Source organism: Lycorma delicatula, chromosome 3 (genome assembly GCF_047948215.1).
Source record: "Lycorma delicatula isolate Av1 chromosome 3, ASM4794821v1, whole genome shotgun sequence".
In the NCBI taxonomy this organism is placed as follows: Eukaryota; Metazoa; Arthropoda; class Insecta; order Hemiptera; family Fulgoridae; genus Lycorma; species Lycorma delicatula.
Window position 1 is genome coordinate 217,696,417 of NC_134457.1, and position 15,696 is coordinate 217,712,112.

At 31.1% G+C, this 15,696-nt stretch overlaps 1 protein-coding gene across 1 annotated transcript in view; it reads right to left on the minus strand.

Moving 5' to 3' along the window:
- LOC142321310 (glutamate receptor ionotropic, kainate 2) overlaps nt 1–15,696 on the minus strand; it is a 520,894-nt gene that overhangs the window by 160,528 nt on the left and 344,670 nt on the right. The window contains exon 10 of the mRNA XM_075359304.1: nt 14,265–14,369. Within this exon, the coding sequence (XP_075215419.1) occupies nt 14,265–14,369 (105 nt within the window). The remainder of the gene's footprint in view (nt 1–14,264; nt 14,370–15,696) is intronic.

Here is a 15,696-nt window from a genome sequence, read left to right on the forward strand (position 1 = left end):
TAATATGTTACAGGTTTTTGCTTAATTTATGGGAAGGTTATATGGAACAAACCTGTAATATTAGCAAGTTAACATAGTTTAATTATATACATCCACATCACTAGAAAAAATATCGTAAACCCTAGATATAACGAATTTTTATTTGCAAAAAGACAGTTTTGTTAAATTTGTAACATTTACGAAACCGATTGTCCAACATTAGAATTATCAAATTTTGATCAATAAAAATTTATAATGAAATAAGAACCCTAAGTTCTTACAAAAAAATAATTTTTAAATGTTTTGAACAATTTGTCTGTTTCTCATTTTTTCTGTTCTTTTGCTCTCTTTCTGGAAATTATTATTTTTTTTTTTGTTTTTAATATTGAGTTATGAAAAATTTGGGCGTATCAATCCTCAGAAACCTTTTCAAATAATACAATCGTTAAAAGCGATTAGAAAGAAAAACATGTTTGACAAATGATGTTACAACAATAAATATTTCAAACATACACTACGTTAACTGAGATTAAAATTTACACCTTAACTACTTTATTGAACAGAATCTACTACAGCGTTTATGGATTGTAATGCATTGTTTTTATAGAAAGGTACATCTTTTTCCTTTGCTCCTTACTACTGATAAAGATTCTATAAAGGTTATTCTTAACCTGTTTATCGTTTGTAGTTTATAATCACACGTTATATTTATTTCATCAGCAGATGGCTCAGACATGTTTATTTTGAAGTAAAGATTAACCTTTCGATTGTAATCAAAATGATTATATTTTTGAAACGAATTGCAACTGTATTAAGTTACGATTCATGTAACATATAATAAATGTAAATTTGTTCTTTTTGAAATAGTTTTAATGATTTATAGAAGGCTAAATTTACGGGACTTTTTATTTTATTTGGTTATTTTTTTTGTTCGAGGGAAGCTGTCCCTGTTTCTTTTTATATTATGTATTCAAATGATAAAGTAAGAATATTAAGAGAATTTGTTGAAAGGAATTTACTTCATTGTCTTTACAGAAAGGTATATCTTTCTCCGTTGTTCCTCGCTATTGATAAAGATTCTACAAAGCTGTTTCTCTGAAAGTGGGATCGGCAAAATCCTGTGAAGAGCATGCTGCATTATTCAGCCCATTCAGTGCTGATAACTCACGACAGATTGTTTCTCCTCTCTCTCAGATTCTTTCTTTTTCCTGATAACTCTCTCTTTCTTTCTCTTCCTATTTTCCGCCTCCATCTGGTGAATCTTCTACTGCTGCTTAGTGAACAGCACACGTGAATTATTCGCAAAAGTTATCCGCACCATCAGCGAGCATAAATGCTTAGGTTACGGTGCACGTGTATTATAACTTTGGTACTTATTTACTTTTCTTTTATTTCTCACGTATAAAATACGCTAAATAATTTTTACTTTTTTTTTTTTAATTTAAAAATTATATTTTCAGATTTGATGAACTTACCAAATTTGGCCGGTTCTAAGTTTGATTTATTTTCTTAGCGATGGATGTGTTTTAGACAAACATGGTTCTAAATAAAGAAATACTTCTTTATTCAAGTTCTTTAAACAGTTCTTTATTCGTCTTTGTTGCGATTAAAGAAGGCTTTAAAAGCTGTTTTATTTGATTACGAAATAAAAAATTAATAAATAAAAATCCTTCCAGCGATTTTGAAACATGTAATAATTACTGACTAATAATTTATTTTATCCGAAAACATTTAATAGGTCTTATTATTATCTCATCGCTTTCTAAATGGAGGAGATTGTTTAAATTATCCACACATCTTACACAGAAAGGGTTGCATTAATTTGTTGCCTTATGCTATACATCTCATCGACTTTCTTACGGCTATGAACATATAAATATCTGAAATACAAGAACTAGTTTGGTTTGTTTTGTGAATAATAATAGTAATAATATTAGATTACAGAAGGGAGATCTTACTATTAAGATATGCAGCAAATATGTGCGCCTTTCCTACCCACATAAACTGACCAATTTTTAATAACAATCCTTTTTGCTGCATTGTATGAACACTGCGCTACATATTCCAGATCAGCCGGAATGCAGTATCGTGAGTTAGTAACAAAACTCAGAATTGCTTTGCCGAATACATAAGCAATTTCTACGGAAGAAATACCACCATGGCTTTCACCAACTTAGGATCTCTCTTATGAAAAAATAAAAGAATAAACAGCAGTGATCATCCAACAGGAATTTTCGTCAGTTATCAGTTGCTATGTAGGATATATACAATTTTCGACGGATAGTTCTAAAATCGAATATTGGTGTTGGTTGCTCTATATTCAAAAATCGTGAAGCTTATTCGTGAAAAATATCTGATAATGACCAGTATTTACACGGTAGAGATCACTGCTGTACAGCAATTTCTTCGCTACACAGAACAATTCTGTGAAAAAGTATTTGAAGCGCACTTACTTACGAAATAACGAATGCACTTACGAATTCGGAACGAGAACACTGAGGATATCCTCGTAACATACTGTCCATTCTGTACGTATTAAACCTAATGGGACACCGATGTGTATTTATATGCACTCCAGGACATGCTGGTATCTCAGAAAGTGAATGCTCGGACGAAGCTTCCAGAACAGCAACAATTTGTGAGAATATGGGCATAATCCCTGTTCGCGTGGCAGATGTTAAAAAAGTCTGATAACACTATCAGAAACTAGTGTAATAATGAATGGAGAAGACTAAACACGAAACCGAATGCAATTAAAATTATTCCATATAAATTGAAACTGACTCGCCGGGAACATGTGGCGGTGATCATACTCAGAATGGGTCTCACACACCAGTAAAAAATTCATATTTAACCGAAGAAAAAATATCAATGTGCTGTGTATGTGATAAACAACATCGTTAAGCATTTACTGGAAAAGTATACAATATATGAGAACCTCAAAAAGAGATACGTATTAAGAAATAATATTACTGCTAATTTAGAAGGTGGCAAAAGAGAAAGAATAATTGCTTATCTACGTGCCAGCAGATTAGTAACACGTTTGTAGTATTGCAGTAAGCCTTCGAAGAAGTCAACGTTTGTTCTGTTTGACTGAGAATCCTTTACACCCAAAGTCAGTTTACATCCTGACATGAAGTTCTCAAATTTACATGATATTGTATAACATTTTTTGTGTATCTTGTTTTACTGTATGTTTAAAGCTTTAGTTTCATTTTTTGTGTTTTATGTGAATATCAGGACCTTTACACCCTGTAAGGTATTTCGTGCTTTTTGTTTAAATGTTTCATATTAGGTTTTATTTTTGTAATATATAAAAATGTAAGGGCCTTATACATTCTTAGTTCTGATGATCTTGTTGGTGTCTTTATTCTTTTAAATAATGTGACTAGGGCTAATGACTTTGAAAGATGATGGTCACAAACGCAAAAAATTAAAGTAAGACCGAGTCCCGGCAGGTACGTCCTGTGCGTCGCGCTTGTTAGAGGCAGGCGCTTGAAAGACCGAGTCCCGGTGGAGGTGAACTTCGGGTTGCCTCCGTTTGAGGCAGGCAATACAAAACCAAATTCCGGCTCCCAGGGTGGGGTGCTGGGAACAACTTTGTCGGACCTGGTGGCTTTGCACTGGGAGTTAGAGGCGTGGCAAGGAAATTAAGATCCTACCGGAGGGCCTGCCTGTCATGCCGGTCTTACAGCCGGTAGGCTTGTTAGAGTAATGGATACTACCCGGGGATGTGTTTATGATTTACGTAGATCTGTCCCGGGGGAGGAGGTAAAAAAAAAATAAATAAATAAATAAAAATAAAATAATTATATTTATCACACAATCAGTTACTGTGTGGTACGTATGAATGTTTCTCTTATAAAGGTAAACGTAAACTGCAATTCGGTTAGCTAGATATAACAATTTATTCGGGTCAGTAAAAAAAGCAGTGGGAAACTATTTCATGGCATCTTTCCCTAGTAAATTTAGCATGGGATTTTATTATTCTCAGAGTTGGCTGTTGTTATTTTTGGAGTAAATGATGTCTCAAATTACCTACAACTCTTATGGTTACGGCAAAAAACATATATAAATTGAACGAGAAAATTCAATTTTTTTTATGTAGTTTTCATTGCAAAAGAACTAAATATCTTTTTAGTTTAGTGCGAAACAATAATAATTATATAATGAATTCGAGAACATTTGTTTGTTTTTTGTCATTTAATTTTTTCTGGTAAGTACACATGTTCATTATATAATATATAATTATTTAAGAACGTTGAATTAAATTATTAAAAAAAAAAAAATAAAAAAAATGAATTACTAAGAAAATAATACTAAGAAATAATACTAAGAAAATCTGATTTTTTTTTCATATATATGGTGTAATGAATTATTTTTGGAAAAAAGGATCAATAAATAAGCTAACAAGAGTTCCAGAGTTTTGAAATCGATTTAAGTGACATTAAAAAAAAATTTTGAAAAATTTTTTTTGAAACTGTAAAAAGTGAAGAAATTTTAAATGAAGAAAAATTGTTGGAAAAACCTTCAGAAAAATTTTTCTAGAACAAGAAATCGGTTTATTCTTCGTTTATTAAGGTAGCCAGACAAAATAATTGAAGATAAGAAGGGAAACATATATAAAAAATTTAAAGATTAGTATAAAATAGATAGGAATTAAAAATAGCGTTAAACTAGTAAGATGACTGAGGGCATAAAACATGCCTAATCTTATTTTATTAATTCTATTTTAATTCATCTATAAATCAAAACCTTATGATTGAGAGGAATAGAATAAGACTTATTTATCTTGGTAATACGGCTTCATGAAAGGGGTTGGCAGCGAGGATAGGTACTTAAATGCTCTTGCCGACTGCAAATATGTCTTGGAAACTTTTATTGACATAGAGGCAGCATTTCCTTCCTTGTGTTGGAGTTCTGTTATCTATAAGTTGGAACGCCGCAATATTTCCGTATCCCTGCAGGCCGTGGTAAGTGACTATTTGTCTAACCGTACGGCTATGTTTAAGGATGCGCACCTAGTTGTGGAAAATTCAGTCACCAGGGAAAGGCCGCAGGTTCCTTTCTCGGTCTCTTGCTTTGGAAGAGACGGATTTCTGGGATTGACATTCCCAGAAGGGGTCACGGCCAAGGCTTTCGCCAATGACTGTCTACTGCTACTTCGTGGTAATTCACGACCGCAGCTAGAAGACCGGGCACAGGGAGCTTTGTCAATCGCAGAGGGCTGGATGGATAAGCAAAATTTAAAGATTTCTTTCCCAAGACGAATTGTATGCTTCTCAAGAGTTCAGTCAAATTATCGTACAGTCATAACCCCCATATTAAGAATAAAGGCGGTGTAATCAGCCAAGTTAGAGTTCATAAGTATTTAGGTGTTTTGTTTGATGAGAAGTTGCTGTTTAGCAACCACATGATGATGTTTAGAACACATGATGTTCGTCTGCTCAGCTCTTGGAGGAGGGCAAAACTCAGGCCACCCTGGAACTTAGAGGTCAAGGGAAAAATTGGCCACTCATAAGCGGCGAGTCAATGTGTGGGGTGAGCCGCATTGTCGAATCGTGTGGGAGTTCCTTGATGCCCCTTGCTTTTTCAATCGTTTAAGGGGTATAAGACTCCTACCGCTTGCTGTAGGAAGCTCCCCTCGAGAAATGGCTGGCCATAGGTCAAACATAGCTCCAAGCGCTATAATATGATGGACAGGTACTTGCTGGTATTCAGCGATCTAAGCGTGGCAGCAAATTACTGTCCTTGGCGGAATAAATTTTAATTTATTGAAAAGTCATATATTTTAGAATGTAGACGGGATGCGCCTACCATTTTGGTAATATATGACAAGTGAGCGGTAGGACACGCAAGCGAGTGGCGCTGGGCACCACGCTTATTCCGCTCACGCAGTTAGGTAAGCTCTAGGAGCTAATTAGTATATTGATCGCTAAACTATTTTGAGGCACAGTAGCAATTTGTGGTAGCGACATTCTGTCTTATGCTTTAGGGTGACCGAATTAGGGGAGGTGGGAGAAATTCCAGACAAACCAACATATTGGGTAATTAAAGCTGTAATTGATCAAGATTCAAACCTAGATAATTTAATCAATTTTTCCTTAATTTTAGTATTGAGAAATCTTGATTTAGGATTTTTTTTAGAAAAAGTCATCTTTCGTACGTTATTTGTTTTATATTTACAACACTTTTTTTCTTTCTAACCAATTTTTTTCTACATTTAGAAATTCAGTTGTGCCTTAGAGTTAGACTATTTATAAGGTGTTAACCAAATTTGTGAAATTTTATAACTTGAACGATGTAATATTTTCATTTATCTAGTGTAGATAAACAACTTGAAAAAGAAAATTATTTTTTCCAGAAATGCTTTCGTTTATTTATTTAAATTTTCCCATCGATTTAAAAAAACTGTCTTATGGAGCTGAACTACAATACGAGTATATCAAAGGTTTATTTTTGTGCCTTTCACATTTCCTTAATCTCTATACACGTAATTATTTTTCAAGACTGACTTAATTGATTTTTATAGGTGATTGTAATTATATAGGTTTTTTTTTAGATTAAAAATTAAAATAAGAATTCTAATCTACGTAAGCTTAGTATACAAAATAGACGGCGTAACAGATTATTTATTAAATAATTAATTTTTTCCGTTAAGCCATCAGAGTGTAATTACTATCTAAAGAATAATAATTTTACTTTTCAAATTAATGTAAAAAATGTTTATTAATTAGATATCTTATTCTAAAAGTAAAAGAAACATTAATTTTGATATAAATTAATTTTTTTTATATATTTTTATTGAAAGTCGCATAAACCATTAGTAATTAGCAATTTATGAATGTTTAATTAAACGTGTAGGCTTGGAGAGACTCTGGCTGACCATTCCTGAGACGTGGGGTTAATTGAAACCCAACATCCGAAGAACACCGTTATCCACGATTTAGTATTCAAATCCGATTATAAGCCTCTAAATCACCCGATTTACAAGGATGAGTTTTACCACTAGATTTACTCGGTGGATAATGCTTTTTTATATTCTGAAAAAATTGAAATTCTTTTTTTTTAAATAACATTTTCACCCAAACTTACTCTAATATAACTGAACAAAACATTATTGTTTGATATCAAGAGTAGGGGAAATGGAAGTGGAAGGTCTATTAGTAACAAAGATGAGCATTAGTATGAGAAAACTACGGTGGAGTAGTTCTAACAGTGGTATGTTTAACCGAAGTGATATATATCTGTGAAGTGACTCTGCGGTAGTGATGTGGTTTGGAGTTTAAACAGAAGCTTCCAACAACTAAACTAACCTGTTGAAGGGTTCAGTATAAAATACCACAAGCTTTCATGCATCACTTGTACTGTTGTTCGGTTTATGTAAAGTAAACATTAAATTATTTGTGATTTATTTATTAAATATATACGAGTATATGACTAATCTATTGAAAGAGATAATGTAATTTTTAATTAAAAAGAAGAAAGCATTTAATAAAAATTTTACTTTTATAACTTTAAGTTAAAACGTTTTTATTCACTCTTGAAATTACCACTCTGTGGTGGAATGTTTCCGCGTTTAATTCATATGGTTTTGGGTTCCAATCCCGGTTAAATTTGGCTTTCTTCATACACTACGTAATAAATTTAGTATCAGGAAACTGTAATCGGGCGTCTGCCTATTGTTTCTGAAGTTGTTGAATTAATATTTTCAATGTATCAGTATAAAGTATCCTATTTCTGGTACCGGTTTTTTCATAATTTTCTATAAGATTCTTTTTAAGTCAGATGTTTTACAAGGGTAATAGGTTCTCTTAATAGAGATGCGGCTAACCGATGTCTTTCTTACCGAGCTGCTGGAGCCCAGCTGCATTGCATAGCCTTCAGACGTAAATGTTGAAACTCTAAATAAATTAAAACAATAAACCAGTCGCCGTTATGACATGTACGTACTGATTACAAAGATCGTTGATGAATCTGCGTTAACAGGCATTTGTTTACTGCGTTAACAGGTCATTGTTTTCAAAATGCTGTTCTTTCTGTTGAACAAATTATTTGTTTAGATGCCATTCGATAATAGATGTAAGTGATTTGACGAGGCGTATCTTACTTCTGAATGTGGTATATCCGTCAAAAGAATTGCTTGTCATATGGTGGCAAGGCTTACTAAAATGAAGACATACGGGAAATAGTTACCGGATACGTTCTCCACTTATTGTGAATGTACTGTTGCATATAAGTATGCCCACCGAAATATATGTTATTCAACCTTGTAAGCGATAACTCCAATCTGCTCATCACAGAGAGGGGTTATAAAATGAACATCATTATTTTTCGAAAAATAAACTTTAGTGACTCTTTACTTCTGCTCCATCATATGCATAATGTAATAAGACCGAGACGGACAGTGTAAAGCCAAAACTTAATGTACCCTTTCTTTTGTTAAACGCTGCGTTACTTATTTCTTACTTATTTATACTTATTTCTTAAACCTAGTAGAAAAGCTGCGGTTCGGTACTGCAACGAAAAATATTTTAATTTAAAATTATTTTGATAAAGTATGACCAACAAATAAACATTAAATTAAAGCTAAAGGCTTCTTCCAGTAATTTACTTAGAAAATATTAATGAAGACGAAATATGAGAGGATGAATCAGTAAATGAAGAATTAAATAATACATAGATAAATGATTTTAGTTTTTATCTATTTAACATTGCTAAAATTGTAGCGTACTTAAATTTTCTTCAGAAAGAAGAAGAAATTAATGAAAGTAGGATCAATGAAGATAATTGATATATCCTTTGTAAGCTATTCAGAAATTATTGAAACTGGTCTGATAATCCTGCGTTTGATAATTATTTAAAGTTAGATAAAAATTCTGTCTTTCCAAGGAAAGATAATATCTATATAAACATATAAGATAATATGTTTATCTTATCCTATATGAGGAGTATAATATGAACTGATATAATATGAGGATTATAATGGAGTATAAAAACTTTTGGTAGCCGGTTCTGGTATGAGTATTCAAAAGGTTTTATCAAATTTTGAAATAACTTACTTTTTTCGACGAATAAGTTCTGTTTCAAAGTCTGTATTACAATATACATTGTGTATATAAATATATATGCGTGTATCACGAAGTTCTTCTGGGACTTGCATGACCTATTCTACTCGTGAAAATAATGGAAAAAAATTAATATAAACATATGTTCAAAACGCTTCGTTTGAGAAAGATTTCGCTACCTCGGTCGAATGAGATCGTACCGAAATTTTTAGGACGTTAATGAAGCGGAAAAATTAGGGAGTTCTTATGTTTTTCAATTAAAGAATAGAATAAAATAGGCCTCAGAAACGTATCTCCAGTACATTTTTAAAAAAAATATTGGGAAAAATCAATAAATTAGGGTAAAAACCCTGTTTTTTTTTTAAGTTTGACAAAAACAAACTTTGTTAAATGGGTAATAAAGACATAAAACTTTTAAGCAAAGCTTGTAAGGAATTTAATTATTAACAAAATGGTGTAAATTAAGTTGAACAAACAAAAGTTGGAAAAATTCGAATTTCATTTAGAAACAATATATTACTTATATATCTGTCATTTGTCAGAAAAGTATTTCTTTAATGTAAACGAAAACCAAATTCGTTTTTGGTACCGTAAAAAATTTGTAAAAACAAAATTAACTGTTAAAAACTTAAGAACAATTGTAAAATAAAAATTACTTAGCTAATAATTTGTTTTATTAATGACAGAAATACAATAAATCATTTGAAAAATTATTATTTCAAAGTTGACAAAAAAATAACAGCTGATCAACAATGCACAATACTGCGTTTAAATCATTCTGTAAGGTGCATTAAGAATATTGGGTACTGTGAATTGTGTTGTGATATGGGATTCATTTTTTGTGTATGTAATAATAATGCTACAGCTGCTGCAGTAGAATATGAAATACTTTTTCCGAATCACAGAATTCCGGATCCCAAAACGATTAGCGCGAGTTTCCGGAATCTTCGGGAAACAGGTTCACAACCCACTACATTTACCAGCTATGAACTATCTATCTAATACGTCACTGTTATCGATGAAATTATTATCGAGTCTGTTCAACGCAGTCCAGGTGTTGGTACACGACGTCTTTCTAACGGATCGAATTTTTGTATTTGTTGGTTTGGAAGTCACTTAAAACAAGTTTTTTCTTATCATAAACAGCCAGTTCAATATCTACACCCAGGAGACGTCCGCTTCGCCTGGAGTTCTGAAATACAAATTAACAATTGTACACGTATCCTCATGTAACATAAATAAAAATGGCTGAAAATGGCAGTAGACGGCCATTTTCAGCACCCATTTAGCGTCAATTTTTACGGCATTCTTCACAATCAGATGTTTGGAGGGTTTATATTATGTTGTCGCTTAAATGCTGAGGTCTACTTGCACTTTCCTCAAGAAGAATCGCCTCAGCTGCTTTAAAATGTTTCTGTAGCGCTAGACGCAAAATATACTTCCAGCAAGATGGCGCGTCTCCTTGTAACAGTACTTCTCTTTTACCGTTTCCATTCACTTAAATAATCATTTTCCAGAGAAATGGATCGGTCGTGGAAGTCCACATTCTTAGTTTCTAAGATCGCTTGATATAACACCTTCAGATTTTTACGTCTGAGGATGGATGAAAAATATTGCATACAAAATAAAAATACATTCTCGTGAGGAATTAATTGTCCGCATTATAGATACGGCTGAGCAACTAAAGGACAGCCCTGAAGAACTAGAAAGAGCAACAAAAGCAGTACAGAAGTGGTGCCAAAAACATATAATGCGTTTAGTGTACTGTTTATAAATAAAATTCGAATTTTTCCATATTTTCTTCGTTTATTTAACTTATCTTACACCGTTTATCTTACACCATAAATTCTCTGAAAGTTTTGTTCAAAGATTTTAATGTGTTAAATTATTTAATAAAGTTATTGTACGGCAGACATAAATAACACTTTTACCCCAATTTATTGGTTTTCACCTCAAATTTCTCAAAAACTACTGCAGATACGGTTCTGGAACTTATTTTATTCGATTTTTCAGGTCAAAAACCATAAGAAATCACTAATTTTGCTCCTAAATTAACGTCCTGAAAATTTCAGTTCGATCTCATTTCACCGGGGTAGCTGAAATATAACCGAAATCTTTAAATCGCAAACGAAGCATTTTAGGACATTTGTTTACATTAATCTTTTCCATTATTTTACGAATAGAATAGGTTATGCAAGTCCCGGGAAAACTTCGCGATACATTCTGTATATAACATTTGTTACGTTTATAAATATTGATATATTTTTATTTCAGAGTTTCGTAAGAATAATTATTGTAGATTTTCATTATGATTTCTAAACAATGTATTGTACACGTAACTATATATTTTTATTTAATTTTTTCCTTATCGGATTTGAAGATTTTTGTACTTAGGTTATTTAGGTAATATCGCACTTTATTTGTATTTAAAAATTTATAAGAGAAATATTTTAGTATTACTCGTCAAAATTTAGGTACAGTAAATAATAGTATAGGAGAGGGGATGTGCACCGTGACGGGACGACTAAGGTAGCAATCACCGGTTTAGTAGTCAACCCCACTTTGTCGTCATCTGAGGTTTTTAAGTTTGAACGATCAATAATCTATAGAAAACATTGTAAATGGTATACTATATTTTTGGTATATATTGTCAATGTTTTACGAGAGTCCAATGTATTTTATATTTCTGTAGTTTAATTTTAGTGTTTTATTAGTTATTCAACTCGTTAATATATTAAGTACATAAAACTTTTTATCATTAAATTTCATTATAGTTTTTTAACAGTCCAAATTTTCCAAGCTTATTTATAAAATGGATTAATCAATTAAAATGTTGTTAGTTCGTAAACATTCATCTTGAAATCACTGTGGTTTTTTATCTATCCGAAGTTTTCCAAGTCGCTTACGTTCTTTTTCAAACAGTTAGGATAAGAGAGTCTCTTTAGCAGCATTTTCTTCTGTGGAATTAAAAAAGAATTTTTGTTTAGGTTAATTTTTTCGTCAATGCTTATAAATGCTTCTTAAACTGGTCAACTCTACGTAATTTCGTAAGTGTTTTTCTTCTTTTTTTTTATAAGTCTATATTACATCTATTTAAAGATGTTTTCAGTTTCTTCGGAGACAAACAATTTTTTTTCTTCGAAGTTTCAACCATTTTTTTTTTTTTTTAGTTGATTTGAAATGTGTGTTTTATCAAGCTCTTTTATTCCAATTTTTTCCACTGAAAATTCTTCTCATTTAAATCTGCTAAATCTTTTCATTACAATAAAATAACAGTAATTTTCATTATTTGATTTACTTTTGCGGAATAATTTTTTAATAAAAAAAAAGTAGAAGTCGAATCTTTTAAATACACTTCTATTTTTGGAGCCTTACTTGGAATGCTTATTGTAATTTTATTTTACTTGTCCATTGGTTGTCCTTAAATGAAAAAAGCTGCTGTCAAATCTCTCAATATATTCACATCTTAGTTTTAAATCTAGCTTAAAAATATGACAATATTCAGAGTGGATTGACAATACAAAAAAATTAAAGTTTATATTTATGAAATTTTGATGTTTTATAATTTGCAGATACGTATATCGACACTTAAACGTCATTTCAAATTTTTCTATAGAAAGGAGTATTATTTTTGGTACTATATTGAGTGTTTCAGGTAATATTATATTTATTGTAACGTAATTATTTAGATTCTTCTATTTTTCTTCATTTGAATTAATTTTTATGTTCTGCAGTTTAATAATAGTTAACAAGATAATTTATCTAAATTATCTGTTAAATTATTTATTATTTCATTCTCTCAAGCTTTTTTTTTGTCTTCAGTCATTTGACTGGTTTGATGCAGCTCTCCAAGATTCCCTATCTAGTGCTAGTCGTTTCATTTCAGTATACCCTCTACATCCTACATCCCTAACAATTTGTTTTACATATTCCAAACGTGGCGTGCCTACACAATTTTTTCCTTCTACCTGTCCTTCCAATATTAAAGCGACTATTCCAGGATGCCTTAGTATGTGGCCTATAAGTCTGTCTCTTCTTTTAACTATATTTTTCCAAATGCTTCTTTCTTCATCTATTTGCCGCAATACCTCTTCATTTGTCACTTTATCCACCCATCTGATTTTTAACATTCTCCTATAGCACCGCATTTCAATAGCTTCTAATCTTTTCTTCTCAGATACTCCGATCGTCCAAGATTCACTTCCATATAAAGCGACACTCCAAGCATATACTTTCAAAAATTTTTCCTCACATTTAAATTATTTTTTGATGTAAACAAATCTCTCAAGCTAATTCACTTAATTACAGTTGTTGTTAGCGTGTGAGATATGCCAAGCCTGACTGGAATTCAAACTCAGGACCTAACAAATAAAAGCAAATGCGTTAAAATTAAGCATCGGTGGTCGGCAATAATGACACCATTACTGGTATACAAAGTAGTTTACGGTGTTATAACGTTACTTAAATATTTAACATAGTTATAAGCAGTTGATATTTCAACAAATAATCTCGAAGCTTGTGCGTTGGAAACGGAATGAAATTTCGTAATTTATGGTAAATGAAAAATGCCATGCCTGATCGGAATCCGAATTGGGAACTCTCCAGTTCGGAAAAAAGTAAAGGTGAGTCGTTTCCACTCACCCCGTGGAGCTCGTGAGAAGTCATTATTATGAATAACTTTTCATTATCCATTTTTATTACAATTTTGTTTATATATTTTTGTGTAGAAGTATTTACTTTAGTTTTGGCAACTGTCTTCACTCGCTTTATCGATAACAGCTACGGAATAAACTTAGTTACTAATTTAAAAATGTAAAAGTCCAAGATCGGGCAAATTAGTTGAAGTAAAAAAAAAATTAACTAATTCGAAATCAAATTTTAGAAATTACCTTTGATTTATTATATGTACTGTGTCGTATTAGAAATAACTCTATTTAATTATATTTTACTTACAGCATCTTGTTACTTATAATATAATTTATTAACTACGTTTAAGGCTTGATGAAAAACCAAACTACTCATTCCATTTAATGAATGGAATAAATAATAATTCAATCAATTATATGACAGTTGTTAGAAACCCAATGCTTTCTGTATTATATTTAAATACATATTTGAAGAAACAAAATGTATATATACATACATTTATAAATCTTTTTTTAGTTTATAAAAGGCATTAAAAATAAAAGAATTAAATAAAAAAAGTTTTATACACACCTTAAAAAGAATACCTATGCCGAGGTTCATAAATGGTTTTGTGAAATCAATGACACTTTCCCTTGCATAATTGATAGTCATCGAAGCAACAGCTAAATCAGCTCTCTAAAACAAAATAAGAAGAGATTTTTTGATAAGTAATTTATAAATGAAAAAGATTATTTTAAAACAACAGGCTAATGCATTCATTCACATAACGAAAATAATACTCAAAAATCACTCTTGAATTACATGAGATTTTAGAGTTTTTCTATCACTTTGATTATATTAATGTAACATTATTCCTCAATGAGAATATGAACAACCGTGATAATAAAGGATAATAATATTCTTTAACACTAATCGTTACGCCTTAAATTTTACAGTACTTGAATATATTGCGTGGGAATCAATACAGTATGCGAGAATATCGCAAGTTTACAACTCTGTTAATCCGAATATATCAAACTTTATGAATTGATATATCTATGATGATTAAACATTATCTCAAATGTTCAAGTCTGATCTATATGATCTTTTAAGGCTTCCTGAAAATGTTAGATCGAATTATAAAGATAAAAAAATTGACTGTCATATCGTTATTTGGTACCCGTTGATTCCAGATTAATCAAGACCGAAATTTAATAAATAAAGATATTGACCTAGCGATTTCTTTAGATTTAAGAATCTATAATCTTGACTAAAATAAAAAAAAACATTTGTTCTTTCAAGAAAGGGCCTTGTTGTGTGTGCGTCCTTTATCATTCTTAATAAATTGCTGGATTATTTAAAACATCGTTCCATTAATAAAATAATTTGAATAGTATAATTTAATGAATTTGATAATATAATTTATTTAAAATTAAACAATTATTTTATTGAAAAAATATTACCTTTTCGATGAATTCCTAAAAAAAAATACTAATTAAATATTTTTGAAATTTCTGAACTTTATTCATCTCTATAGAAGTTTACATAAATATGTAGTCAGACAATATTTATTGCACCTTAATTTTTTTTTACAATTATTTTATTTATTTCTTTTCAAAGAATTATTTTAGATAAATTTCATAAGAAACCTACCTATTGTAATGGGTTCGACTTCCGGAAATTTCGACATATCTTCCCGTTTCACATTCCCCAGACCACAAAACCATTGTCAGATCAAAAGCTTATATAATATATATTTCATTTTCGTGTGGACACGATAACTGCCGTAAATTTGCGCCAATCACTTTCAAATTGATACATAAAAAATACACTCAAAATCTCGGTCAAGTTTGTTAATGGGAAAAATCAGAAAATGGGTGTGGTAATTGGGGGGGGGGGGGCTTTTTCGAAAAAAAAACAAAATATCGTTATAACTTTCTTCCTTAGTAATATATCGAATTTGTTTAAAGTTCCTACTATTGCTTGGGTAAGAGCCTAAAACTTGTTTAACTAACCATTTTAG